This window comes from Apteryx rowi, unplaced genomic scaffold (genome assembly GCF_003343035.1).
Source record: "Apteryx rowi isolate R43461 unplaced genomic scaffold, aptRow1 scaffold_706, whole genome shotgun sequence".
In the NCBI taxonomy this organism is placed as follows: Eukaryota; Metazoa; Chordata; class Aves; order Apterygiformes; family Apterygidae; genus Apteryx; species Apteryx rowi.
The window spans coordinates 51,962-79,518 of record NW_020450990.1 but is presented as its reverse complement, the minus strand read 5'-3'; the positions used below and the strand labels follow the sequence as shown (position 1 = coordinate 79,518).

Here is a 27,557-nt window from a genome sequence, read left to right as displayed (position 1 = left end):
CACCCAGAGGCTATGCAGTGTAGAGTGCACAACATAGTGTTGGCATGTGTGGTCAAAGAATTGGGTCACTTAACTGTGAATTTTAGCCATACTATTAAAGTGGGTTTCATTTGATTAAACATGCACACCTATATCTCAGCTTGTCATTTGAGGGATAAGTGTGTCATAAAGGAATCCCTTTAAATCAGTGAAGTGCCTTTATAGGCCTTCAAAGGCCCAATTCATATCCTCCTAAAGCAGACATCTAAATAGGTCAGATGAATCACCATTTAAATTGCCTATTTCTCTTCATTAACTCTAAAGGAAACCTAGGGTTCCTGGCTTAGACTCTAAAGATAAATTAATGCATGAACCCCATGTTTTGTGTCCAATTTTCCAAACATTTTCTGTAATTCTGTGATTTGTATCCTTGTATTGTACTTGCCCAAACCTGCAAACAGTAATAAAATCTCTTCTGTGATCAATAACTGACATGCTCAATTTAAAAACTGATTAGCAAGTGGGAAAAAACTGTCAAAATAGTAGAACTTTTAATTGAATTATTTACAAAAATTTACCTTTGAAGGAAAAAAATGTGGCTAGCTTATAAGATATTCTGTAAACAGAGCAAGTAATATTGAGTATCGTATACTCAACTTTACTGTACACTTTTATCCACACAGGATGGTTGCATCTGAACAAAGACAAAGTGATTTCTGTAGCTAGCTCTGTTTTTGTAGAACACAGAGTTGCAGTGCTATTTAAATGGAAAATAGTATTATAATGATTAAAAGCTCTGGTGTGTCTCTGTGTTGTGTAAGCTCTGTTTCTAGTCTGTATTTGAAGTTGTGTGTGCTGTTTATCTTGAGATTCAGGCTGACGTTAAAACATGTTCCTTTGTTGTTTGAGATTTTTTTGTTTTCATCCAAAAAAGATTTGCAACCAGGCTAATTAAAAGAATCAGGGCTTTCTCGCATATTCTCAGTGCCCAGCAAGGCTATATAGACCCTATCACAATACTCTAACTTTGTAGTGTTTTATCTGGGGAGTTACATTTAGCTCGGTGTTGCCATTTGGAGGAAAATGATGCTGAAAGAGGCAAGTTGTCCTAGCTGGTCTTGTTTGCTGGTGTATTTGCCATACCAGGTCAAAGCCAACGCACCGCCTCTGTACGTATGTCCAAACTACTAGCTGAAGCAAGAGCCCAAGAGGCATTGTAAACTTGCCAAGCTCTAGACGTAAGTTTTCTAGCTACTTGCTGCTGTAGTCTGGCTGCATATCAGCATAAGGGTATCTGTAACATAATTCAGAGGAGTATGATTCTTGGTCAGTGGAGAGGATGGCTACAGTCTCAGCCCTGGACATGTCCCATCCATCCAAACGAGATGAAAGAGAGCATGGGCTCACACTAAGGTAGTATTTCAGGGCTTGACCTTTCCCTCTGAAGCACCCTAGAGATGAGACTCAGCCCAAGCATGAGCACCTGCTAGCCTGTGAGCAGGGCAGCTGCGTCTGATTGCAAAATGAGCTGTGACTCACGCTTGATTGCTGGTGTAGGCATAATCAATACGGCTTTAATCCTTGGAGACAATAGTATGGGTCCTACAATGGTGGTCTTAGGAACCTCACATCCTGATTTCTTGGCCACCCATACAGTAGTGGGGAAAATCACAGCAAAGAGAAAGGAATGAAGTTTTGCAATCACAGAGAAAAACAGTGTTTCTTTGTTTTTCACTCTGTTCTCTGAGTTGCTAATTCTGCCTTGTTACTCATTGTGCCTCTACGACAAAACTCATTTGGCAGCATTTAAAACTAGACTCCTTAGAGCTGTAAATAGTACCAACCTTGTTAATGTGTGTGACACAGAAAATTGCTGCAAGGTGAGCTCTGACCAAACAGAGAAGGATTCGTTGAGGAGAAGGTGTGTGTGTGCTGGAGGGGGCCATGGTTAGACACCACACAGGGTGAATGCTAAGGTTGGGGAGTCCCAGGAACCTGCTTTTTCCCAAGAGGCAAGAAAAATATTTATGGACCTATGTTTGGAAAATAAGGTCTCATTCATCATAAATAAGGACCACAAAACTTCACTTCTAGAAAAGACAAAGCCTAGGAAGTACCACTGTAACATCCAGTTGAAAAGAGAGAGAACATCTGCCTATTTTTCCTTCACTGTATGGTCATCTTATGAATCCAAGTAGAGCATCTTTTACTTTAATAAGCACAGAGGAAGCTCTTGTTCTGGGTGTCTGCTAAGATGATCACTTCTAATAAGTCCTTTAATAGGTACTTTTCCTGCCCTCCCACCATATCTAGTGATGAAAGAGACTTTTTAAATGAAAAAAGTAAAAGATGTATTTGGTTATACACACACACACACACACACACACAAACATATATGTATTTATATATGTATGTATATACATACAGTATGAAATTAATCCCTGCCTTGGGCAAAGCCCCTGCATCACCTAAATCCTAATGGACAAAGGATCCTGCACTAGGAGAGTATCTTAATTTCCCCTGCATTGGCCTAACCCTGCAAAAACTCTCAGGCAAGATAGTAATGTAGATGAGGCAGGGCTCAGAGGATATCAAACTACATGATTCTAGCGACTGTAGTATTTCTTTCAAGTGGTAGCTTTTTCCCCACTGTGTGTGTACAGGTAATAACCTCTTCTCATCACTTACCTGTTCCTGAATTTCCCATCTAACAGCTCAAAATAGTCCACATCTGGAATTGTTCTACAAGCTTTAAGAATGCAAGGAAAGGATAAAGTGCATAGTTGAAATAAAGGGCGTATGCTGGTTTGGAGACTTTGAGCATGAATTTGCTTAATTTTATGAACTTTTTGTAGATTTGAATTAATAGCTGTACTATCTTCTTACCTTATACTCCTTCTACCACAGAGCCATAGCCAGCCAAGTGTCTAACTCTGGGTAGAATTGTTGCTAAACCTACTAACATCTGAAGAAATTTTGCTTGTGCCAAAGAATGGGATGGCTACATCCCAGGTAATGGGCCCCTTTTCTCCAGTTTGGTAGCAGACAGGTAGGGTTTTGTGGGGTAAAGTATTTCCAGAATGGAACAAAAGTGGAGGGGATTCATAATAAGAACTGAAGATGTCTTGATTAAACAGAGGCTTCAGGGCCAGCCACAGGACAGGAATCTAGTTATGCGGGAATGTACCATGATCCAGAGAAGAAAGCATGCCCAAAGAGTGCTATTTCTGAGTGTGATGCTGTAGCTCAGAAAGGAGTCCCAGTTCCCCAGGAATGGATGCAGTAACTGGAGCATGCTGTCATTGTGGCTTTGCCCAGGTGTCCACCTCTCTGTTGTTGCCAGAAGTAAAGTGTGATTAAAGTAGAAACTYCTTTTGTGATGCCTGTGTCTATTTATTCCATGAGATATAAATATACATGGACCAGGATACCAGCAGCTCAGGATGAAGTAGGTCTGTGGGCTATGACCCTACCCCTTTCAGAAGGGATAATGGAGGTAGGGAATAGCTAGAGACTTCCAGAGCACTGGGGAGGGTTACGGGCTCATCACCCTTTAGATGCTTTGTGCAACCATATCAGCTTCCAGAAAGACCAGACTACAGCTCATCTGTMAAAGCAGAGGTTTATTTAATAGAACATGACCAAAATATGTGCAACCAATACCATACTACTCAAATGATTACCGTATCAGCCAGCAGGTCTCTTGGTCAAAGGACCAAATGGCCAAAGTCTCCCTGTCCTTAAATGACTAGGGACTAAGGGACTTTTGTCTTGTAGGCTCTGAGTTTGTATGGTTGAACTCAAAGGTCTTAGCTAATACTTCTTCACTTATGACCCATATAATTACATATGTGTACACACATGCTGATCCCTTTTAGTGGTGGCATAGCTGGTGTGTTTGCTAACGCCACTAAATATATGATTAAACATAAGCTGTAGCAATCTAGCCACTAATCTCAAGCAAAACTGAAAAGGAAAAATTGTTTTCCACACACTAATGGTCAGTACCAATATTTATATACCTTCCTGAATTTACAGATGTGTAATTTTTCCCACAACTTTTTTAACACTGAAATTGCAATGGCTCAGACACAAACATATATGCCAATCAGACCAAAGTGTTTAAGCTTGCATCAAGCATGTGGGGATCACACTCAGAAGCCAAGGGAACTGGCAGGCCTTGTCCTCATCCATACTTCATCAGCAGTTGTGCACCAGGATGTCTCCAGGCTTCCTTCACAAATTCCCTGCCGACAGGGTTTGTGGGTGAAGTTGAGCTGCTGTTTATATCTATTAATATAACAGATTTTTTTTAAATATATGAAAAAAATCTAAAAATGATTCCAAATATCTTGTATGTGTTAGGAATAAAAATGAATCCCAGTTGCTTAGGATTGGAAAGAGATACAAATTCTACCCTGGAGGACAAATTTAAGAAAACTCTAATTTTTATTTACATGGATGAGACTTTACATGCAAGTCCTCCCTGCTTGCTCTTGTACACAAATGAACAAATATTCACGCAGAGCAAACAGATTTTGCGCTTGTGAATTATACTCATTTGGGTACAAAAAAAGTGCAAATAGAGATGATCTGTGAGGACAGGATTTATGTAAACACTCAGAGAAATGAGGCGGAGGCCTGTTGCTATTTATTTGCTGGTAGCTTCACGGTTTTTATTTTAGACTGAGAAATTGCTTAGAAATAAAAAGACAGTGCTCAGATATGAAACTATTGGTATGACTATGACTCAGTGAAATTGATTGAAACGGGTGGAAGGAAAACAGCCTGCATAATGCTGTGTTTTTCATGCCGTGGAAGCAATAAAGGGCTTCCAGTGGAAAGCATAGCTCTACAAACATGTGGTTTCAATATTCTTACGGTATGTGGCGACCACTGCTGAGTAAAAGGAATTCAGCACGCCATTTCTTGCATACCGTCATGGGCTTTTCAGATAACACGAGTGGTTTTGCATACTGTACAGTACTCAGAGAGGCACAAGGCAAAGCTGCCTGCAAAGGACTCGCTTGGGAGTGGTGCAGATCAGTGCACACTAGTATCTCTCTGAGTTTTCTTTACAAATCCCCTGCAGGCAGAGTTTGCTCAACTAGTTGAACTGGCTCTTTCTGTCTTGTTTTTTTGGCAAACTAAGAATTTCCTTCCTGATAAAAACAGACGGCAGGCGTCCTGATTGGGCACAGTGTTGGAAAGGATATGACATCAGGCACGTCTCTTGCTTTGTACAGTGTGGTCTGCCTGATTGCTGGCTGCTTCCCAACTGAGCGAGGGAGGTGTTTCATTAAATCCTAACCCAGGTACTCGAGTTTCTGCACAAAGTGCTGCCGGCACCAAGTTCCAGTCTGCTGTAAGGTCTGTTTGACTTGTGCACACAGATCCTGCTTAATAGATTACTCCCATAACCAGAGGTTTGTCGAGCAGGATGGAATTTGAACTCTTGAGACCAACTGTGAAGTGAAAAAACAGAAATTGGACAGCCTGGGCTGAGATGGATGATGAGGGAACAAATCAAAACACCAGCAAATCGCAAGGAGCTGGATGCCAGTCATCTGCAACTTCTCTATCAAACCCACTGATGAGGGGTAAGTAACACTCCTGCCTTTCCACTAATCTTCTAGTCTGCCAGCAGAGGTAGAAGAGTGGTGGGTGGATAGGGCAAAGTCAGGCTATGGCAGCATGTTCCTCCTGATGTTCTATTTACAGTGCAGGTCCGCATACAATCCCACACAATGTCCCCATGTTCTTGCATTTCAGATGGGCTTTTTATATGCTATTCATATTTGTAACTGAATTTGTTTTTTTTTGTGCATCCAGAAAAGAATATCTGATTCTGCAGCGCAGTTTGTATAAACGGAAACAAATGCAGTATTTGAAACCACAACCAACTGAGAAAGAAGTTGCAATGTGGCATGTTTGGCTTAGATTAGTGCCAGCTGAAAGCTCATCATTGGCTCAGTTCCTCTTTTCTTTTCTTTCCTCTTTCCTCTTTCCTCTTCTCTTCTCTTCTCTTCTCTTCTCTTCTCTTCTTCCCTTCCCTTCCCTTCCCTTCCCTTCCCTTCCCTTCCCTCCCCCTCTCTTTTTTTCTTCCTATTCCTTTTCCAATAGGCAGGCATAAATATTCTTGCAAAGGCTGAGCCAGCATTAGTGGGCTCTTCCACAACAGATAGGCCATTATTCAATTGTAGTCACCGGGGAACAGTTATTCAGACAAATGACTTCACCCTGGTCATTGCTCTGTTGTCTGGCCCGGAGCCTGTGAAAATATGACATGGTGACAAAAGACAAGTAATTAAATTTCACATAACAATTTAGCTAGATTTGTTCCCTGTAGCCCTGTTTTCTGAGAAGCTACTCCTTCAGTTCATGGCCAGTGCAGTGGGAACAAGGACGCAAGTTAAGATAACATGACTTTACACTATTCTAACTCCTTTCCTGGGCTATTCACAACTCTTCCATTCATACCAAGAAGAACAATAGGACCATAAAAATAGGAAGATGCAATGTACAATGCAAAGAAGATCTGTAAGTTTGCTGTGCTGTCTGCTATCCTCGTGTGTGTGTGTGTGTGTGTGTGTGTGTGTGTGTGTGTATGCAGGCATGTGAGGCTGGGGTGAGTGGAAAAGGAAAGTGTCGTTATTAACAACATGAACCAAATCAGGTCCGCACTGGAGAGGAGCTCTGGCAAAATGGTGTCAGGCTTCGTGTAGCTGGATGGGAAGTAGGGGAGCCCTGCTGCACACTGAGGAGTTGGTCCTTTGAAAAGAGGAGTTCAGCTCATACCTCTTGGGTCTGCCTGGTCCTAAGTAGAGCCAATAAGCTTCTCTGGTGACTTACAACAGGAATGTATTTGGCTCTGGCTATATATATCACCAACTTCCTGTGAAAGCCTTTAAATATGAAAAATACCATCCAGAGTACTGTTATATACAATGCCATAGGCACGTATATTATGCAAATGTGTGTACAAGAGCATACTTCAGCTGAAAGGTTTTCAAAGCCCCTTGGGAGTTGTACCGTGTGAGACCACCACTGAAGGAAACCAGTCGGGGACCAGCCACCCAGCGTGCAACACCATCCCTGTGATCAGAGCCTGGAAAAAGATGCTTTAAACCCTCACCACAAAAATGAATGCTCTCCTAGAAAGGCACTGGGAACACTCTGTTGTCCACAAGGAGCAGTCAGGATTTGCATGTTTGTGTGGTTAATGATATAAGGCTCCCTCTGTATACACTGTCAGCATTCAAATGCCCAAGTGATAGCAGTGCAATCAAATATGATCCAAAGTTTAAAATAATCTCTGAGTCAGCTTGGATTTTCAGCGATGAAAAAGGAGTTAGATATCCCAATGCCCCTGAATTTGGACTTTTGGGGTTTAGATTTCTAGATGCTGAGGGCCCTGATGCCTGACTTAGCATGCCTGTGGACTAAGGTGCTGGGTAAATTTCAATATTGGATAAACTGGCTTGTTCCTGTGTGACAGAGTGCTTGTTTTTTGGCAATCAGATATCCTTGCTGCTTTGGTGGTACATACAGTGAACATAACTGTGCCACCTGTGTACACCACTCTTGCTCCTTCACAGGCAGCTCCCATGGGCAGAGTATTCTGAGGATTTTTGTGAAAATCACTATTTCATGATTTAAAAAGCCCATGGCCAATTAGCTTTGGCATTTGCTTAGGTTTTATTCAGAAGTTTGCAAATGACTTAAATACTGATCATTTATATTACTGATGGTGTACCTACTGTGGTGCACAGAAATAGGGGTGAGATCCCAGCTTCCACTGCAGTCTCTTTCCTTCAGGTACCAAACACGAATTGCATAATAGAGCAGGGAGAAAATGGAAACTTTGTGATTAACCTGAGGGTGATGCCCTGAATGCAGGAACTGGGGAAAATTGCTTGCTCCTGGAGGAGGGTGCCTCCCAGGAGTCCCTTCAGGGTGGAGGGGTTTGCTGCAGATGAAGCTGGGGCAGGGGAGGCAGCAGTTCATGGCTGTACAGTTTATGGCTGCAGAGATTTGGAACTACGCAGTAGCAATTAGGATTACAAAGGCTACTCTAACTATTAAACATGCCTTTATAACCTGCCCCCTCACCAATGTATCCAAGACTGGCTTAAAGATGCCTTAGGCCTCAACTTTTATTTAGGATAAAGTCCTTGGTCTCTCTCAGTACAGGATTCCCAGCTGAATATAGGGCAGGTTTGTACATACCTCTTTTTATTTTTCACTGACATTTATTTTTCACTTGTCAAGCTTTTAATTTGTTTTTAAGAACTGACAGAATTGCAGGCTAGTGGCCAGTCTATGGATGACTGTAGTCTGATCTGGATCTGGTTTAGTGTCTCAGTAGAAACTTGCCCTTTCTCAAGAAAACACTGAATGGATAAGATCTGCATGTGGTTGTGATGGCATGACCATACACCTCCCTCTTTTCCACCAGAATCCTGATGGGTTAATGCAATACCTTGGGTCTGATCAAAACCCTGTCTGTAGCTGTGCTGCCAAAAAAAGATCAAGTTGAAACTCAGAAAACTTGTTCCTCAGTCTAGCTTTTAAGAATGACATGTAAGCATAGCTCCATTGCAACTTATGCAGATCTTGCAACAGCATTAATTTCTAAATGGGAAAATCTAAGGCTTTTGACAGACCCTGTAACAGCACCAACAGTAACACAGTCAGGACACGTAAGAAGGGCAGCATGGCAGAGCCAGTGGCCCCTGGAGAGGCTGCCCTGCAGACCTGAGCTTGCTTCAAGATGTCAGGAGAGATGTGAGGTTTTGACTCTGAGTGTACTACCATCCTCCTTCCAGAAAATTTCACAAGAACAAGGGCCTTCGCTTCTACTTTGTGATAATTCTGGGGTTTGGTTTTCACCCACTCTGATCACTGCTGATATGGACTGTCTCACAGGGCTGCTTAAAACAGCCCGTGTGAGAATCATTGACAAAGGCACAGGCAAATGTGGGGCAGTAATCCCACTGCACACAACACACAGTGCCCACCTTTCCTAAGGTGTTTAATGCAAATGAGCAGAGATGCTTAGCTGTCTGCATCACTGCAGCGATAAAGATGATCCAGCAAAGCTCATTCAACTTTGCAGTCTGAAAAAATATACTTAACTTTACACAGAGAAATATAATTTAATAAACAGCATTTGACATGCATCACTTTTAAGGCAAAGTTGTCTTAATGAATTAATAATAATATTGTGCTTTAATAATTGCAACATGGCTTGGCCCCCTATTCTCATGAGACCAGAGTCAGAGCTTCTGGAAATTGCTGTCTGTTTGCTGAAGCCAAAGAAGGTTTATGAACTTATTGCAACCATAAGTTTGTTGTGGAACATGGACTATGGAACACAGCAAAGGAGGCAGGCAGTTCCCAGATGATGCCATTAGCAAAGAATATGATTTTCTTTAAAAGCTAAGCAAAGTATATTACCCAGACTTCCTGAGTTCATTCGTCTGTTCATTTCACGCACTCACTGCAGCCCATGCAGCTGTATTGGGGTTTTGTCTCTTCCATCCTTTGACCTTCTAATTTTGAGGCTTCTCCCAAACATGAATCACATCTGAGTTGATGAATCTTTCTGTGCCTGTGAATTTTCATTTGCTCTTCAGTTCCCTATTATTATTCCCTTTGACTTTCATAGTCATAGGAATGCAAGACTGGAAAAGACCACCTAACTCATAGAGTCTACTCCAGCTATTTCTATACTGCTAAATGAAGAAGACTGGGACCATTCCTGTCTTTGAGAACAGATGGTGTAGGCAGACTTGCCTTCACATCCTCACTTGTGTAAGGCTTGTCCACTTGAGAACAAACTGGCCACATCCACACTATGAGTCTCACTTGATTACCCTGAGACATCCTTATTATTTTATACATATATTTCCAGTTCAAAGTCTCTGAAATAATGTGAGGGCCATGTTGCAGCTCAGTAGAGTGGTATTTTCATAGCATGAAACCGAGGGGATATGTCACATGACTTTGACTGTGGCAGGAAGGATGTTTGCATGTACAAAGCCTGTTGGGATAATATTGTGGAGGAAGGCTTGTACAGGGTGAAGGGGCCAAACCTGGTGCAGCTTTGTCCATGAGCCCCTTGGGGAGCTTTCTCTGGTATGAAGTATTTCCCTGAGTTGTTCTCCGTATTGTTTTGGAGTCAGCTGGAGCAATTCAGGATAAGGTGGGAAGTAAACTCACAATTAAGCATGTGGATGAGAAGCAGCTCAGGGCTGCGTTATCTTCCTGGCCCTCTTTATTTGGCAGTGCAGATTTGCCTGCTAAGTCTGAGTAGTCTCTCCCAGTCACACGCAGCAGTGGAATAGATAGCTGATTTCAAAGTGTCCACAAAACACTTAATCTGCAGGTTGCAGTCAACAGGTCACCAAATATCTTGTCAGTTCCCTGACAACAAACACGATCTGCAGAAAGACACTGCAGTCCACAGCTATGCTGAATGCATGTGAAGAGCAGGAGAAGGCTCCATGAGAGGAATCTGTTAAATAAGACCTTGGGTTAAGCACAGGAAGTGCTCATGCTCAGAGGAGGTACAATCCCAGAGCATGATGATCCCTCCTGGTCTGCTCTTGGAGGTATGTTTCCTTCAGCTTTCAGAGCTGGTAGTCATTTTGACTGTACCCATGAGCAGGATATACCGACCAGGTAATGGGACTTCCAGCCACTGGGTCTGCACCCTGTCTCCAGCCATGGTCGGTCTCTGGTGGACACAAAATAAAGCTCCTTTCTGGCCCCAAGGGGCATCCAGTGATAGCTTTGATTGTGCAAATGTAAGCCTATCATAAAACAATGAATCCAGTCTTTTTTCAAGCCCTCCCCCTTTCCCTTCCCATAAGTATATAGAAGCCATAACCAGAGACAAGGCAATGAAAAGAAAGTATGAAAATCCTGAATCAGTTGCTCATCTGACCATCGCTGATGACAGTCCTTTCCTAAGGGCCTTGTTCTGCTCACAACTCACTCCTCTCTCAGGTTTCAAACCTGCCATGAGGTACTGTCCTTTGGGGGATAGTTCCAGGATGTCACTGGGATTGCCCTGTGAGCCAGGAGCATGATGAACCACTAGTAGGGAAGTGTTATTTCAAGAGAAGGTGAAATCTTAATGTTCCTCAAGTTTTTTTTTTTKTTTGTTTGTTTTTTAATTACTTCATTTGCATAAGAAGCATCACAGGGACCAGTCTGGTTCCCTCTTGTGATATATGTGTCTACTGCCATTCTGAATAGCTGCTTCTTACCGTGACCTACTTTTCTGGTGTCCAAGAAGGGAAACACTAAAATTTGCTCTAGTTTTGTCCTTCAATAAGCCATTGTTCAGAGACACTAATTTCTCTATCAGTTGAATATGCTATGCAGATAAACATCTTGATGGACATCTAGTGGCTTAAAAATGGTGTACTGGAGCAGCAGAAATATCCTTTTGCCTCTATGGATTACTCTAGAAAAATATACTCTACAGGCATAAAGGACTCTTGCAAGAGTAATTAAATGTATAACAGGCCTTTTGCAACCTCAGAGAGGTCTAGCTGATGAAAACCTTGGCAACTTGCCCAGGTTGGTCATTGGGCTTTTTTCTGTACTTAATGGAGGGAGAGGGGGATATCTGCAGTGGGCAGCTCAATGTGTTTCTAAAAGAAGCTGGATGAAATGCCCTCTGGAAATGCTTATTTTCCTTCACAGAGGGAACCTGGGTCGTTAACTTAGACTATACACCGAGTTTTGAGGCAATGAATGTTGAAAAAGGTGAATATCTCCCTGAGGGATTAGTGCTGTCCACCTGCCCTGAGCTGTGAAATCTGTAATACTAAAGGTCCCCTTGCTGTTGTTAAAATCTGGATGGTCCCTAGTACTAAGCTAGGTTGTTTCGCTATATTAAAGTAAAGAACAAATAGAACAACTAGGGAAATGAAACTTAAAAGTCATCAGCAGCTATGTATTTCCTCAGATTGTTATGTTATGCAGTGTAACTGAGGAATGGTAGAAAGGTAGCCTTGTAAAAGTCATCAAATCAGTCTTTTGCCTGGCAACCCCCAAAAAAGATCTTTCAAAAAAGCACTCTATGTGATCTGACAGGTTTAATGCCAAATTTGACCCTAAGGATTCCCTCCCATACCTCTCTGATCCAACCAGAGCTATGCTGACACGTTTCCAGTAATTGCTTTTGGTGTGTGAAACTTTTCTTAAGACCAGGTTTTAAATACCAAGATGACTTGGAAACAGTAGTTAAAAACCTGTTTCTGATGTGGGCCTTTCATACCCCCTACATAGTCTAGCAAGGTTACCTTTCTATGGGCACTGAAAATATCAATGTGTTTATCTTAGCAGTAGGAATAGTTTCTTTACAATGTACTCAGGTAAAATTTCACCCCTCTGGGCCCCGTCCCTGGGGCTACGGGTGTGCCAGGACAGGCTCCCTCCCCGCCACCAGCAAGGTGCTAGGGAGGGGGCTCTTGCCTGCACGGAGACTCACTTGCTTCAGGGTGTGAGAGCCGGGCCCTTTGCCGGTGCAGGGTACCATTCCTTCAACATTTTATGTAAACCTCAGCAGGTCCCTTGTTATAGCTGTTTTGCCTTGCCCCCATGAAGGAAAGCAGTAAGAAATCATGCACTTCATGCATCCTTTGGGGGAAAGCCTCTCTCTCTTGTAAAAAAGCTTTCTGGAAATGCACTTTTTTTTTCCCCACCAAGACCACTTCAGCTTATCCCGAGTGCTTTCCTTCCCCCACTAATGTTTAAGTAGGAAAACAAAAAGCAAAGGCAGACCCTTCTCCTGAGCTTCTCTCTGTATGTGCTGTATCCCACTCCATGATTTCCATGGTTCTGAGAATATAGCTATTATCTAACTACCTCTGCACTGGCTAACACCAAACAGTGAACACTAAGAGACAAAATCAACCTGAAACACAATTTATCTCCTTGTACTTTGGCACCTTCCACAATTAAGTATTGTTGATTCTAGCCCATCTCTGAGTAGGGGTAAATGATTTAGCAGCTGTAGCCTTTTTAAAACATATTCCTTTTGTGCTAATTGGCAAAGTGTAATGAGCTTGCAAAATCACTGGAAATAATTCAAAGCAAAGGACAAGCTCAGTCAGAACAAGGTGATGCTCTGTAAATTGCTCTGTTGTCTTCTTAATGGAACGTAGCTGTTTAGTCCTAACAGAATGAGTTAAAAACACACCCATACAGAAGTCACACTTTTTTTTCACTCCCTCCTGGTGGCTGCTCCAAGCAAAGCTTGGTAGTTCAAGGAGTAAATTAGAAGAGAGATTTCCTGAGGGCGCTCATGTGAAGTAAAGTGCACTGGTGAAATAGTCCATGGAATTGTTAGCCTTTTTCCTGTCTTTCTCTTTATACAGACTTTGTTTCAGACTGGTCTCCTTTACATGATGCCTCTGTCCATGGGCGTCTGCTTACTCTGAAGAAACTCATCAACCAGGTATCCCTTTGCTAGGTGGATATGAACTCTGCTGAATTTGTTCATTTGTTGAATGCAGGCTGTGTTTTAGTGTGAAACATCCAGGGTGACTAAATCATTTTGACCTGATGGGGCAGAAGACAATGAAATCTGCTCTTAATGTGTTTTTTTCTGCAGGCAGTTCCTTATCTAGCACAAGCCCCGTGCACTAAACTGAAGACCTATAGAAATATCCTCAGTCGTACTTTAATTCTCATTCAGGCAATGGGACCCCAGTCGCTACATCTCCCGGTGGCTGCCCAGGCTTCCTCTGTAGCTCCTGTGTCTTCCAGCAATGTTTGGTGTCTGTGGTGGAGCTCAGCTTCACATTCACACACCCACACCTGAGGCATCAATTCAGTTGCCCCCACATCCATGCATGGTGCCAACTGAAGTGCCTGAGGGTATCCTGGGCCCAAGCTGCCCCTGAGAAGGGAATGGCCAGGGAGAAGTGATTTCTGAACATCACTGCTCTGATTCTTTGAAATTGTCGGATTGGATTCTTGGTCTTGTGAAGGAGCTGACAGAAAGGGAAGAGTTATTGAAAACTCTTCCAGCCTAAACTTCTGAAGGGCCAAGATTACTAGAAAGAAAAGAACCTGTGGTAGAATCAAATAAATTATTTCTAATGGAGAGGCTGACTTTCCTTCAAAATGTGCCAAACAGTGAAAATTGGAAAACATGTCAAAACCATTTCAGAATTCTTTCCGATAAAATAATCACAAACTTGCTGAGCAGGAGTGGTGATGAAAATAGGTGGCAGTCATGATTGTACAAACAATACAAATAACATTTTTTCATCTTTTTTATTTCAGAGTTTGTTATCTGTGATGTAATAGAAATAAAAGAATGCCGAGTGCCTAGAATGATGCCTGTCGAGTCCCACTTGGCATTTGGCACTAGGCAGAAAGCCTAAAACTTTCTGTTTTGATTAGTAGTGCATAGTAGACATAGCCTCTAATATGCTGTATACAGTATCCATTCCAGTCAAAGCATCATAGCCTCTTTCTTTACTTACCTATCAAGGTAACATGAATTAACTGCAGGCAGTTGAGGAAGGTGAGATTACACAAATTTTTAAGGATCATTATATAAGATTTTTTTCTTTTGGGGGGTTTGCTGTAATAGTATTTTCTATTATTTCATCAGGGAAGCAATGTTAATCTGCTTACAGCAGACCAGGTGTCTCCTCTCCATGAAGCCTGCCTAGGGGGTCATGCTGCTTGTGCCAGTGTCTTATTAAAACATGGTGCTCAGGTAAGCACATGATGGACAAACCATCCAGTTTTGGTCTGTTTTATTATCACACTTTAATGCTAGATGATGTACTATTCCACTGCTGTGTATTGCTGTGACTTACGCACTGCATAGCTCAGCTAAAAGTGCATGTGTTATAAAATGTACTTAATAAAGCAAACCAAAAGGCATCCAAAGACACAAAGGCATAGATACAAATCAATTCAAAAGGCACATATACAAATCCAAAAGGTACAGATACAAATAGCAATTGTTATTGTTGTTCTTCAGATAATGATTTAGTGGTCTCATTGTTTACTGAAAGAATAAGAAAAAGTTCCTCTTGCAAAGGGTTTATAATCTTGTAAAAATAAAGTACATATTTTGTTTTCTGCACACACTAATCCCACTGGTTTCAATATGCAGAGTCTGAAGCTGAGGTGTAAGACTGTTAGGATCAAATGACAATAAAATGGGAAGAAAATGGAGATAACAAGTAAAGTGATGAAATGGGGGCTGTGCCTCATAGCCTCTACTTTTCAAGCTAATATAAAAATTATAGTGAATAAGAAAATTAATTCATTGTCCATATATTACTTTTCAGTTTAAAATAAAAAAGGGGACTGTGCACTTTCTGCTAAAAATGGACTGTTTCAAACTGGTAATGATGCTACATCTCCTGAGGGTGTAGATGCAGTGCCCAGTGTCCTCCTGGAGTTGTCTTGTCCAGGACAGCCCCTTCGAGGATTCACCGTGGTCTCCTCTTGGTAAGACACCATGGTGCACCAGGGAGCCCCAGTGCAGCAGGACTGGGCTACGGGCTGGTGTGTTCGAGCTGAGGTACCTGAGGAATAGGCACACATTTCTCAGTAACTCCCATAAGATCCTGGAGTTGCACTGGCTAAATTTTTTCTTTGCAGAGGGGGAAAATTGGGGCAATTCTTTTTCATTTTTTTAAAATGAGTTTTTAATACAAAGTTGGAATTCTTGGAAACAGTGGACAGTTTTTGCAAGGAATAAAATAAAAGTTATTGAACCCTATTTTCTGTTGAGAAATAGGGCTATTTTCATCCATTCTGATATAGTGATCATGCATAGAGAAGACAAAGAAAGAAAAAGCCTACTTGTGATTTTTTCCCCCAGGTGAATGGTGTTACTGTTGACTGGCACACTCCTTTGTTCAGTGCTTGTGTCAGTGGCAGTGTGGCTTGCTTGAATTTGTTGCTGCACCATGGAGCCAGTCTACATCCACCCTGTGACTTAGCATCCCCTATCCATGAAGCTGCTAAGCGAGGTAACGCCGCGGGTGTCATCACTCCTCTCCATGTTACTAGCAACAGGTTCAAGTGGAAAAAAGAGAGAGAGAAAATTGTTCGCTTGGCTTAGGTCATATGAAATACCCCCATATCTGGTCTCATCACAAGCGGTGCAGTTCCTGTCACTCCCGGTGTTCACTGAGGGCAGCTCGGCTCGGCTCTCATGGCCTCTGTGTTCGCTTGGTGACGCCTGCAATGGGATTCATGGTCCAGACTAGCTGTCTGTCATGGAGACATCTGAGACAGTCGTCTGGCTACTTGAATAAGCAATGGGAAGAAACAGGGCGTGATTTATCTCATCTTAGGTAGACATCTGAAATGAGTCAGCTAAAACGCAAGAACCTTATCTGGTTTTGTTAACTGTGGCTTTGCAGCTCCTGTTTTCCAGGTTGAAAACACTGGAGTAAGGGGAGTGGATGAAGTATTACACTACCATCTTGACAAAATAGTGATTCTTTCCAGATTACCCTGCTGCAATAGAGAATTTGGACTGACGAAAAATGTCCAGTCGCTGTGATTTGACCTTCCTTTTTCCCTTTTAAGGTCATGTGCAATGTGTCGAATTCCTCACGTCCCATGGAGTAAATATAGATCACAACATCAAACATCTGGGTACTCCACTTTATGTAGCTTGTGAAAACCAGCAAGTAAACTGTGCCAAGAAGTTACTTGAGTCAGGTAAAAAGAAAAATATGGAATGGTGCACTTTTAGTTTCTGTAAAATCTGTTTTGGGATTCTTGTCTCATCATAGATTTAGAGGTGTTCTTGCTCTGAAATCTTGAGATGTTTCATTCTTGATGGCAGCGCTGGGTTAATTAGGGTGACTGGGTGATAGGGGTCCTCTTGACCAAGGAGCTCAGTTATTCAGCTCCCAGCAAAATGATGAGTGATCCTGCGTTTCACAGTACTGGTGGCGCTTAGAACAAGCATAGTCTTTTACAGTGTCTGTTTGTCATGCTGCAGTTATTTGAAGAGAGCAAGAAGAAACTTCCTTCTTTTGTTCCTCCCTCTTTATCCAAAAGAACGTATTTAATCATTTTTACATGCTATTTCTGCAAACATGTTTTTAATTCCCACTCATTTCATAAAAAGTTTGCAACATGTCCAACACAGAAAAACATTGAGCATTATATTCTTAGGATCAAACAAGCCTAGCTATAAGGCTAAGCACTCAGATAATTATACAAGGCCATTCCTTGTTATCTACAGCAGTGCATCTCTTTTCCCCGAAAGGGCCATGTAACATAATGTAGCCACACAAATATTGCAAAAATGGTGGTGCAAGAAACTCACTTTGAAACAAAGAAAAAAAAGAAAAGAACACTCTGAGTGTTGGGCTATGATTTTCTGTTTTCTGCTATTTTGTGTTTTTGCTGCCTTTTCTGTATGAGAATGTGCACTTAAGAAACACAAATAGTTTTGAACTAGTTCTGCAGCTCACCCTTCTTGTGTTTTATGGGCTGTTAGCCCTGAATAATGTACTGGAGAACACCCATCAGCAAGTGCTTATATCCTCCTCTACAAAGCGCCTCTAGAACTTCTCCATCCTCACTTTTTTTTCCCCCAACAGATCGGTCAATCTGGCAGTTGGAAATCCCATTGGCTTAGGACTCCAGCAGATAGCAAGTTGAAACCCTGCAATGATTTAAGGGAATGGGGCAGTGGTCTGGGGACTAGAGGAGGGTCTCAGGTGGAGATGCATCTTTGTGCTGCTTCAGGATATCTGTAGTCTGGGCTGTGGATGAAAGGTTATTGGACTTCCTCATGCACCGTTCCTCTGGAATGATTTCCTTAGTCACAATCCCACTGCTCCCCAGCCCAGCGCAAGCTGAGGTACCCTGCCCCAAAGTGTGGAAGACCACCTCCACTGTTTGCAGGGTGGTCAGAGAAATAGCAGCTAGTGCAGGAATTGGAAATGGGTTCCTGCATTGTCATTATTCTTTGTTGTTTCTTTGTGTTCAGGGGCAAAAGTGAACAGTGGCAAGGGCCTGGACTCCCCTCTCCATGCGGCTGCCAGGAATTGCAGTCCCGAGCTGGTGACACTGCTGATCGACTTTGGAGCGGACATCTGGGCAAAGAACGCAGACAGCAAAAGGCCGATGGAGCTGGTTCCTCCAAGCAGCCCCCTAAGTCAACTCTTTCTGCAGAAAGAAGGTGCCCCTTAACATTTGTTTTATCCATTCACATGGGATTCTGTGTGGAAAAAATGAGCTGCTGCAAAATGATACACTATTCCGTGTTATTAACTCTACAAAAATGAAAACAACTAAGGTTAGTTCTATCCCCTGATATTTCGACACTATTTCCTCTAGTGTCAGAATATAGTGGTGGTACTAGTAATAACAGTAACAGCAATAATGCTATCTTTTGACCTCCAGGTCTGTGAACCTATCGCAGTAGGAAGCTATCCAATAGAGCATGTAATATAACACAAAATAGAGTTTGGGAGAAAAATATAAACAAAACAACACGACTTAGAAATTAAGGGTAGCTTTTTCTGATTCCCTAAATCCACTGAAGTCAGTGGGAGTCTTTCAGTTCCCATGTATCTGAGGTGGGAATGGAGCTAGGAATTCTACCCAGAACCCACTGACAAATGCGGACGGAAAATCACCTTTGATGGGAGCTGATGCAAGCTGACAAGCAGGACTGGGATCTTTGGTTTTATAGCACACAATTGATCAGGAGTGTGTCATGTATTGGTCTGAGCATAAATGGAAAATTGCAGTCAAAATTTTTTTGATGCATGTGTTATACTGTAACATTGATCTTCTAGTTCCTTGCCTTTCATTTTTATTTTTGGGCTAAAATTCTGTGTAGCTGCAAATGTATCTTTAAAATCAATTTCTTTATATTAGTTTTTGGAGGAAAATTAAAGAAAACTTCACAGGGGTGACATAATGAATCTATATATGAGCATTTTTTTAAAGGCTAGATTCATGTACCGAATAATTCAGCACTATCCAACTATATGCTTGACCTGTGGAAAGTGCTTTTTTTTTACCTGTAAATCAAATAGTTCCAGGTCCATTGTATTTTATCGGTTACAAATATTTTAATGAATTATGGAGAGAAATTTTACTTACCATTTATGAGGAAGATCTGAATAAGGTCTCTAGAAACTACTTGTTGGAGTACTTGTGTTCTTCTTTAGATGTTCTCATTCAGTCAGTAAACTATACACATTATAAAAAAGCCTAGATTTTCATCATTTTAATAAGCTACAGACGGTGTAATCCATGACTCCATCATGAACAGAGTCACACCAATGTAGAATGGGAATAATAAAGTGGTGACTCAGGCCCTTCATGTAGCATGAAACAGTAGCATGATGATAATAGCATGAAAACAACTACACAGTGTTTGTTATGTACATGCAGCAGATATTTGGGCTTCCAGCTTAATCTATGGTGCACAGAGCTGTGAACTTTTGGAGCTCAAATCCCTGCTGCGTTAGGCTCCTGACTCCTGCAGCACTGCATGTGTCCTGTTTATTCGGGATAACAAAACATTTCAGGCACGCCCTGCAGAGCAGGCCCAAGAAACACGGCGAGGGCTGACCCGACAGCTCCGACAGTAAGGAGCATTTCCAAGTGGAACTCCGCCTTTAGAACGATTGAAATTAGAAATAATAAATGCCTGGGAGGCATTTTGCTGCTGACTAGTGCTTTTCCAGTGTTTTTCAAAATGCCTTTTTCTGCATAGGGTCGCGATTCCCGGGCAGCTGATTTCTAACTTCTTTGGTTGACTGAAAGGGAGCAATTAAGGAGAGCTGAGCAAACATTAGCCTCATCTCCTTGCCCCAGCTGCCACCCCACGTCCTGCCGGTGCTCGCCCCCCCACGGGCGCGTGTGGCCCCACGCACAACTGCCTCCCCCACACTGCAGCAGCCCTGCGCCCGCGGCAAGGGCAGACTGGAGAAAGCGCTGTGCTACCACAGRTGGGCTGGTGAGCGTCAGCCCGAAGTGAGTGCTTACGGCGCGTGTGGTGGGCTCCCTTCCCGGGACTTTGCCCCATTGCTGGATGGTTACATACCCTGCTTGCATTGCAAGGCAGTGTCCTACAGGTGGCCCGGAGAGTTAGCTAACAGGCTAAAAATGCAGTGTCTTTTTGAAGAGTATGCTTGCACTTTCTAAATATTTTTCAGAGCAGTGAGATTGCTTGTTTTTTTGGTAAGTCTTTAGTTTTATTTTTCTTTCCGAATGGAGGCTTTTTTTGTGAGATGTTTTCAGATTGGGCCTTTACAAGTGGAAGCAGAATGGCCAAACAACCCCATGTAGAGTGATGCTGCAATAGCTGCTTTAACTTGCCCTCCGTCAGCTGTCCTTGTTGCCTTGTACCCCAGCACTGGGTAACGCCTCCAGCTGAGCCCTAGAGTAGGAAGCCCAGGGCTGTGGGTGCAGAGTCCTTCGAACGGTGCAGCAGCCTTGGGCTTTGCAGAGCTGCCGGAAACCTGACAGCCTGCGCGCGGAAAGACTCAAAAGCTGGTTAAAGCTGCCACCTCCCTCCATATTTACTCCTTCCCGCAGCACTTCACCCCTCCATCACCACCAGTGTTTCAGCTCCTCGGGTGACTGCGCACTGCCCTATCTTATCTGCCCCACATGGAATCAGGGTCGGTAACACCTAAGCTGCTCTCTCCCGGCTCACTTACCTCCCTCTTGTTTTCTACAGCGTTTCATTTTATCTCCCCTTCACGGCTGGCATCCTGCCCCCGTTGGCACTCGCTGCTTGCCTCCCATGGGCTGCCCTCCTTAACTGCTGTCACCCAAACGCCCTGCACCCCGTGGTGGTGGTCACTGTGAGCTGTGTGATAGCTGCACCAGTGGCATGGGCGAGGGCTGAACGCTGGACGATGCTGCTACTAAAAGCACTTCATGGGATCTTCCTTTTCATGAAAATGATAAGGCCTCCCAACAAACTTGCTATGCCATTACATTTAAATAAAAAATACACCACAGATTCTTCAGCAGGGTTTGCATTTATCAGCGTGGGACCAGTTAATCAGGAAGCTTTAAATAAGGGATTATGGAGAGTTTCTTTTGCCATGTGTTTATCTCAATGATGAAATACATCTCAAGAAGGCAGTGGATCACCAGCTGGGATCTCACCAGGGGCAGGAGGGTGGAAGGATTTTGAAGGGAGCATCAATCAGTTTTTCTGCTCAGACAACACAAACTTGGCACTGGTGCAGCTTAAAAGGAAATGAAGGAAGCCGCTAATGCTAATCGCTGCTGCGTGCTGACAGCAAGTGATGAGGCTTGAAGGGAATTGCAGGCGGGCTGAGTCTCCTCGTAGACATGGGTCCAGCTTTTGCTGCTGAGTGCTGTGCAAGGTGGGTCATGGGAGCAAGGGAGAGCCGCGCTGTGCTAGAGAGTACAGTCTGATATGAACATGCTCAGAGGGCGGCAGGAGGCCAGGTGTGTAGTGATGCACAGCCGCCGTTTCCGGTTTGCAACAGCCGACCTGAGGGTRATAAAGCCACATATGTGACCTCTTCCCCTGCTCTTTCTGCAGGGCCGCTGTCCTTGATGCAGTTGTGCCGCCTGTGCATTCGGAGGTGCTTTGGACACCAGCAGCATCAAAAAATAACTGGACTTCTCCTCCCGGATGAGCTGAAACATTTTCTTCTCCACATTTAAGTCTTTCATAATTGAAATTGTGCCTTTAACACAGCAAGGTTTGTTAAGGAAAGACTCTTCTCATCAGTAGTGTTGCCAGTGCCCAAAATGGTGCTTTCTGATAGTTGCTAGTCTCTCATAAAGCCCAAGGTCCAAGACACATGGGAATAGCCAGCCTGCTGGGTCCTCACCACCCCCTCCTCAAAATCTGTAATTTTGAAAGGAACAGTTCTGGATGGCAGTACTCTAAGGTTTGGGAAGGTGGCTCAGGAGCCTCCTAGAAAGCATAAAAAATAAGCATATCATTTTAAAATAGTTCTCCTGATTCTCCGAATTCTGGCACAGTTTCAGAGAGCTTGGTGTTGACAGCACCTTACAAAGAAAATGCATATCCCAACCCAGCACAAACAGCACTTCACATATGTTTATCTCCAAGGATAGCTATACTTCTTCTGTAAGCAGCACCCCTGTGTCATCTGTAATGGCTTTACCACACCACCATATGGGAAAGGAAAGGGACCCCAACTGAACCCATGTGCAAAGCAAGCAAGGCCCTCTGGCAGGTATTATTTATTTTCTAAATATGTCACACTGCAGATAGATGAGCACCAACCAACCATCATCTACATTCAGGCCAGCATCTGAAATATGCATTTCTGCCATGACAACATGTAGGTCACTGTTGATGGCAGCTCCCTACAGAGCGATAATAGTGGGGGAAAAAGATCATCCATTAAAAACACTTATTCCTGATGTTTTGAGACATAAGAGAGCCCCACCTCAGTACTAAACAATTTCTCCTTGTAGAATATTAATTTTCAAGGACACAGGCTAACAGTATATCAGATCTGAGCATTGAGTACTCTCCCTTTCTGCCTTGAATATTAAGTGACATTTCCTAAGCATTTCTCAGCATGCATCCGAAAAACAACATCCTCTATCCCCTTTCCCCTCCCAGGAAAAGGGAACATCTTAAGAGTGAGATTAAATAAAAGTTTTCTTGTAAAAGTGCTACCTCATTCGTAACATTTCCCATGGGAGAGGTAATATTAACACCTCTAATGCATGGTGATAAAGCAAACAGTGAAAATGCTGAAATTAAAGTCTATTACAAATTAAAAGTAGAATAGATAATTTCTGCTCTTCTTCTCTTGCTGTCTCAGTTTGTACATCTCTCAAGCGAACATGACATGTAGGGTTCTTATTCCACCGAGGTCATTAGAGCTATTATTTCCTGCAGCTGAACTGTAATGTTGGGTGTTTTTCTTTGCCTCCCAGCCGCACATCCTGCAGCTACAAATCCAAGTGCAATTACCCTATGCCGTGGGAGGGAGCACGGGGGGTATTGGCTGTCCCCCCACACAGTTAGGACCTATATCCGCTAGTGTCTGCACAGGGAGGGCAGGCACCAGACCTTTCCCATCCCTTGGTGAGGATGCTGAAACACCAGCTCTGCTGCCAGCGCCAGCTCGTCTCCTGCTCCAAGCCATGGTGCCTCTGCACCACATGAGCAATGCCACAGCTCCTGCCGACCCAGCACCCGAGCTCTGGGGGCCAAATCCAGCATGCCGGCGCTGCTGGAAATCCTTTTTGCTTAATTGTGAAGGCTCGTGCAAGGCTGGGCTTGGTGTATGGCAGCTGGCTGTGCTATGTCGATGTAAAGCACATGGAAAATGCTCCCCACCCTGTGCTGGTGAAACGGTTAACTTCAGCAGTGAGGTATACCCAGCCCTCAGCTTGTGAGTGGAGAGAAGGATAGTTTTCAATTAAGATACCTTATTTTGACATTTACTGTGTCCACAGTGCAAGCCTTCTTTTCACACATGGGAAACTCAGGAGGATGGATTGAGCCCTACACCTGTGTGCTCATATTTGATGCAAATTACAGTTCACATCCTTAGACTGCCCAGTGTAAATGCAGGCTGTAGATGCCCTGTGTGAAAGTTTGTTTTTGTGCTCAACAAACACGGCAAGAGTAGTTCTGTTGGTTTTGTGGGACACTAGGCTGTATCCTAATGGGACAAGCTGACAAACACATTTTGGTCCATAACTTCCACTGGGATGCAGGCACCTAGAAATCTTTATTTATCTGACTCAATTCATCACATCTAATTTGAGTCATTCAAACTTGGCTGGTTTAAGATGGCCGTGTATATTCTTCCCCTCCTGACAGGGAAGAAAAATAGAAACCTGTCTTGATAGACTGAATAAAAGCAGGTATCTTGGATAGGTGGATCCTTCTAAAATCAGTATCTTGGATAAGCAGAATCTGCATTGAATAGAAGGGAACAGACAATTAACTTAGTGCTTAACTTTCAGAAGGTTAAAGTTAAGTGGGCAGAATTCCTGCTTAGGTGTCTACATCTGAAAACTGAAAATGCAGCTTGTCATTTTGTAAATGATGAAGAACAATTTGTTTACCTACTAGTTTTATCATTTACCTTTAAGCATCTTATTTTTTAACCTCAACCCATGGGTTTATAGGATTAATGCTAATGTCAGAAGAAAATTACTCAGAGAAGGTGTTGAGAATGTTGTTTCTAAGATTTGTTTTTCTTCTGAAAATTTCATAACATAACTCTGTTTACTTGAATCCCTCTGTGTATAATTAGGATGAATTCTCTATGCACAGTTTGTATCATCTCAGTGTACTTGTTTATTTATTTTAATATTAGTTGTGATCAACACTGGTGAATTACATCTTTATGTGTCAACACTTATCCAGTTATACACTGTAAAAGTAGTACAAGATGCAAACTGAATAAGCTCAAAATAAGTAAGGTTTGGAGCTTTTTCTATATTTGAAACCATTTCAAATGTAATGCAGGATTTCAAAGATTATCATGAATATATTTTTTCAGATTCTTTGCTGTTATTTTCTCAGCATTTTAATGATAGTCAACCCACAACTGTATATGATATTTGCTCAGAAATATATGGTTTATACTCTGTTTTTGTTTTCATTCATTTTTTAAGTGACAGCACTAATTTGTGCAGTGTCTGATATTATGGATTTTAGGACTGAATTCTATTTGTTTGGGATGCTGCCTACAAAATAATAGTATATACTGGTTCTTTTTAAATAGACATGTATTGTAGATGAGACGAAGATGTGGATACTGTATAAATCCTGTCCCCTTGCTGATGTTTTAAGGTAGAGCTGGACTCTAGCAATTGTTTTTCTACTCACTTGTGGGTTAGTGAAAAGGAGCATGAGATTTCACAAAGCAGGGAAAGATGTAAATTAAGATGGTAACCATCTTTAATTCACATTTTTATACTGCTTGCCTTTTTTCTTCTGCCTGCTCAGCAAGAGCACTAACTTTTCTTCCTCTTAAACTCATCCCAGACATGACTTAAAAACAGAGGCATGTGCAATGATCTGGATGCCTTTGTAGGCACAGTAGGAACACTTTTAACTGGAAGGAAGCTTGTGTAAATCCCTGTACGATATGAAGTCCACGGGGTGTCCACCAGCATTGAGCATGTGCACTGAAAGGGCTGAAGAGATGTGGGAGGGCAGGAATTCCCTCTCCTTTAGACGCATCTCTGGATGTCTCTGCCCACAGAGACCAGTTCAAAGAGAGAGGGAAATTTTGTCAAATTGCTAGTGTTCAAGATGTTGTTTCTGCTGGATGCAGGGCTGCTTATGAAAACTGTTGAACTAAACAGCTAATGCATTAACAAAATAAAACAGCTAACAACAGCAAGTAAATCCTCTTTTAGTTTGCTGAAGGGTGGCTGATGCAACGAATAGTTGCAAAGGTCTTTTGATTATTCACTAGGCAGAATCAGCCACGTCACAGGACTTCGTTCTTTATTCTGCATTCATGTATAATGGTTCGCAGTCTCCCTGTCCATTTCCTGCTGTTCCATTTTTTTTCTCTTAACTCGAAAGCACAGACATCGTAATCTAGCAAATGTAATGTACAGCTTTGGAGGCTCAGTGTATGCAAATAGTGTCCTTTTGCCTCCCCACTGGCATTAATTCATTTCAAGAAGAATAAATAGTAAATATATTCCACTTTACTAGATTAGCAAAATGTGATTAATCAGCTGCAAAATGGCAGATTAGTGGTGCTAGAATCGAGAAAAGAGAATGCTCATATCTTTAAACATGGAATATACTGAATTCTTCTCAGACTCATGCTCTTGAGAGCCACAGGTCCAAGACTTGAGACTGTTAAAGCCACTTTTTCTTGCTTAACACATACACTGTATCTGTCAAAATGGAGACTGCCTTGCCCTGCAGTCCCAGCCAGAACCCTTCTGGCTTTGAGTAAAAGTTCCCAGGAGTTATTTCTCTGCGTATTGAGTTATTAATTGTCATTCCTTGGTACATCACTCAGCTTACTGCTCCAAAGGATGCTTACTTTCATGCACATAGGCAACATTTGATGCAGAAATGCTCACTAGGATGCTTTGGGGAATCCACTTTTCTTTAAAATGACAGCAGTGAACTGTCACTGTGAAGGGATATGTTTTAAATTCTCATATCCCCATTTTACATGGTAACTCTTATTCTAGCACTAAGTGCTACAATAGCACAGCTGGACAGTACCTTGGCCATGTTACTATGCAACAAGATTTTGCTTCTTTTCTATGCTAGATGAAGCCTTTACTTTCTGAACTACTGACCTTCTCATGTTTTAAAGGGCTTGAAACTCATTAATCATCACTGATTCAAGAGACACAGGACTAGATTCATGGCCTTAGCTTCTGTGAAGTAAAATTGAGTTTATAATCTGTCAGCTGTCTCACTTCACAAATTAAACTGTGGAATCTCTGCTGAGTCTGGGGCTTTTGAAATCCCAGGAGCTGTCCTTTCTGAGGTCTGAAAAGTACAGCGATAACACTTAAAGCAGCTCTTTGTCTCATGAAAGCATGCTAACTCTAAATCCCAAAGGTTCACACAGACCCTGTAAAAAAGTTATGACTATGGTAAATACAAGATTGTCTCATTCTTTTAAAATGCACTTGTTATTAATTTATTTGGGGGAATGTGAATTGTGTGGTTTTGTCTTTGATTAAATAATTGTCCTAAACTAAGAACTGATTATGTTCTATGTTCTTATGTTGCAAACTTTTGCTTGGAATGAAGTTTCCTGTGACTACTTCGCTCTCACTTGTGCTTCCTGAAGGTGAGTCACCTCTGCACACGACTCCACTTTTGTGCCATTCTGATGAGCATGAGGACTGAGGCCGACAAACTCTTTATTTCATTTTGCTGTTTATATATTATTTTTCCTACAAGCTGGTAGGTGGCACTTCTGTCCTTTCCAGTCTCTTCAAAGAGAACTATAGACTGTCCTTTCAGCAATAACAGCACTCATATTCATGGGTTCAGAATATGCAACATGTATTTCTGCTCTTGAGCTAACTAAACCTTAGTGAATGTTAGGTGCATATCTTGACTTCCTGGGAGTTGTTAAATCCATTATTTAATCCCACAGAAAAGGTGGTAAGTACTCTTAAGGCCCTTGGAATAGCAGCATGTTCTTTTTGCTCATTGACCACCGGGAAGGCAACTGCAGGAAACAGTTTCTATGCTTATAGCTCCCAGTCATTTTTGTAGTCAGCCAGACACCCTACCCAAAAACTCTTCCTCGGAGAGCAAAGGTTAGGAAACAGCTTTTTTTCTCTCTATCAGGCTACAATTACTTTTTCAGTTTCTGAGACTAGGAAAAAAACAAAACTAACCCCAAACAATTCAATCCAAATCCAACGCATTGCTCATTTTTCTTGCTGGTGCAAAGCAAAGCATGTGAAAAATATTATCTGCCAACCAGGATACCGGGACATTTTCTTTAGAGGTAATAGAAGCAAATTCAAATCTCCTCAGAGAGAAGAAGGCATTCAACATAGGTCTTTGTTAGCCCCAGTGCTTTGGAAAGAGGTCCTCCTCATTT

The 27,557-nt window shown here is 42.4% G+C and overlaps 1 protein-coding gene across 2 annotated transcripts; it reads left to right on the top strand.

The window, feature by feature from the left end:
- Window positions 1–5,234: 5,234 nt before the first annotated feature.
- ASB9 (ankyrin repeat and SOCS box containing 9) lies at window positions 5,235–26,554 on the top strand. Of its 2 annotated transcripts, XM_026087163.1 has the most exons (8): window positions 5,235–5,294; window positions 5,373–5,579; window positions 13,377–13,456; window positions 14,624–14,731; window positions 15,854–16,004; window positions 16,570–16,704; window positions 17,990–18,181; window positions 21,545–26,554. In XM_026087163.1, exons 2-8 carry the CDS (start codon window positions 5,486–5,488, stop codon window positions 21,667–21,669), a joined length of 885 nt encoding a protein of 294 aa, XP_025942948.1. In that variant the 5' UTR covers window positions 5,235–5,294; window positions 5,373–5,485; the 3' UTR covers window positions 21,670–26,554. The 2 variants fall into 2 exon arrangements, with proteins under 2 accessions (XP_025942948.1, XP_025942947.1); XM_026087162.1 differs by having other exon boundaries at window positions 5,269–5,579.
- The last annotated feature ends 1,003 nt before the right edge of the window (window positions 26,555–27,557 follow it).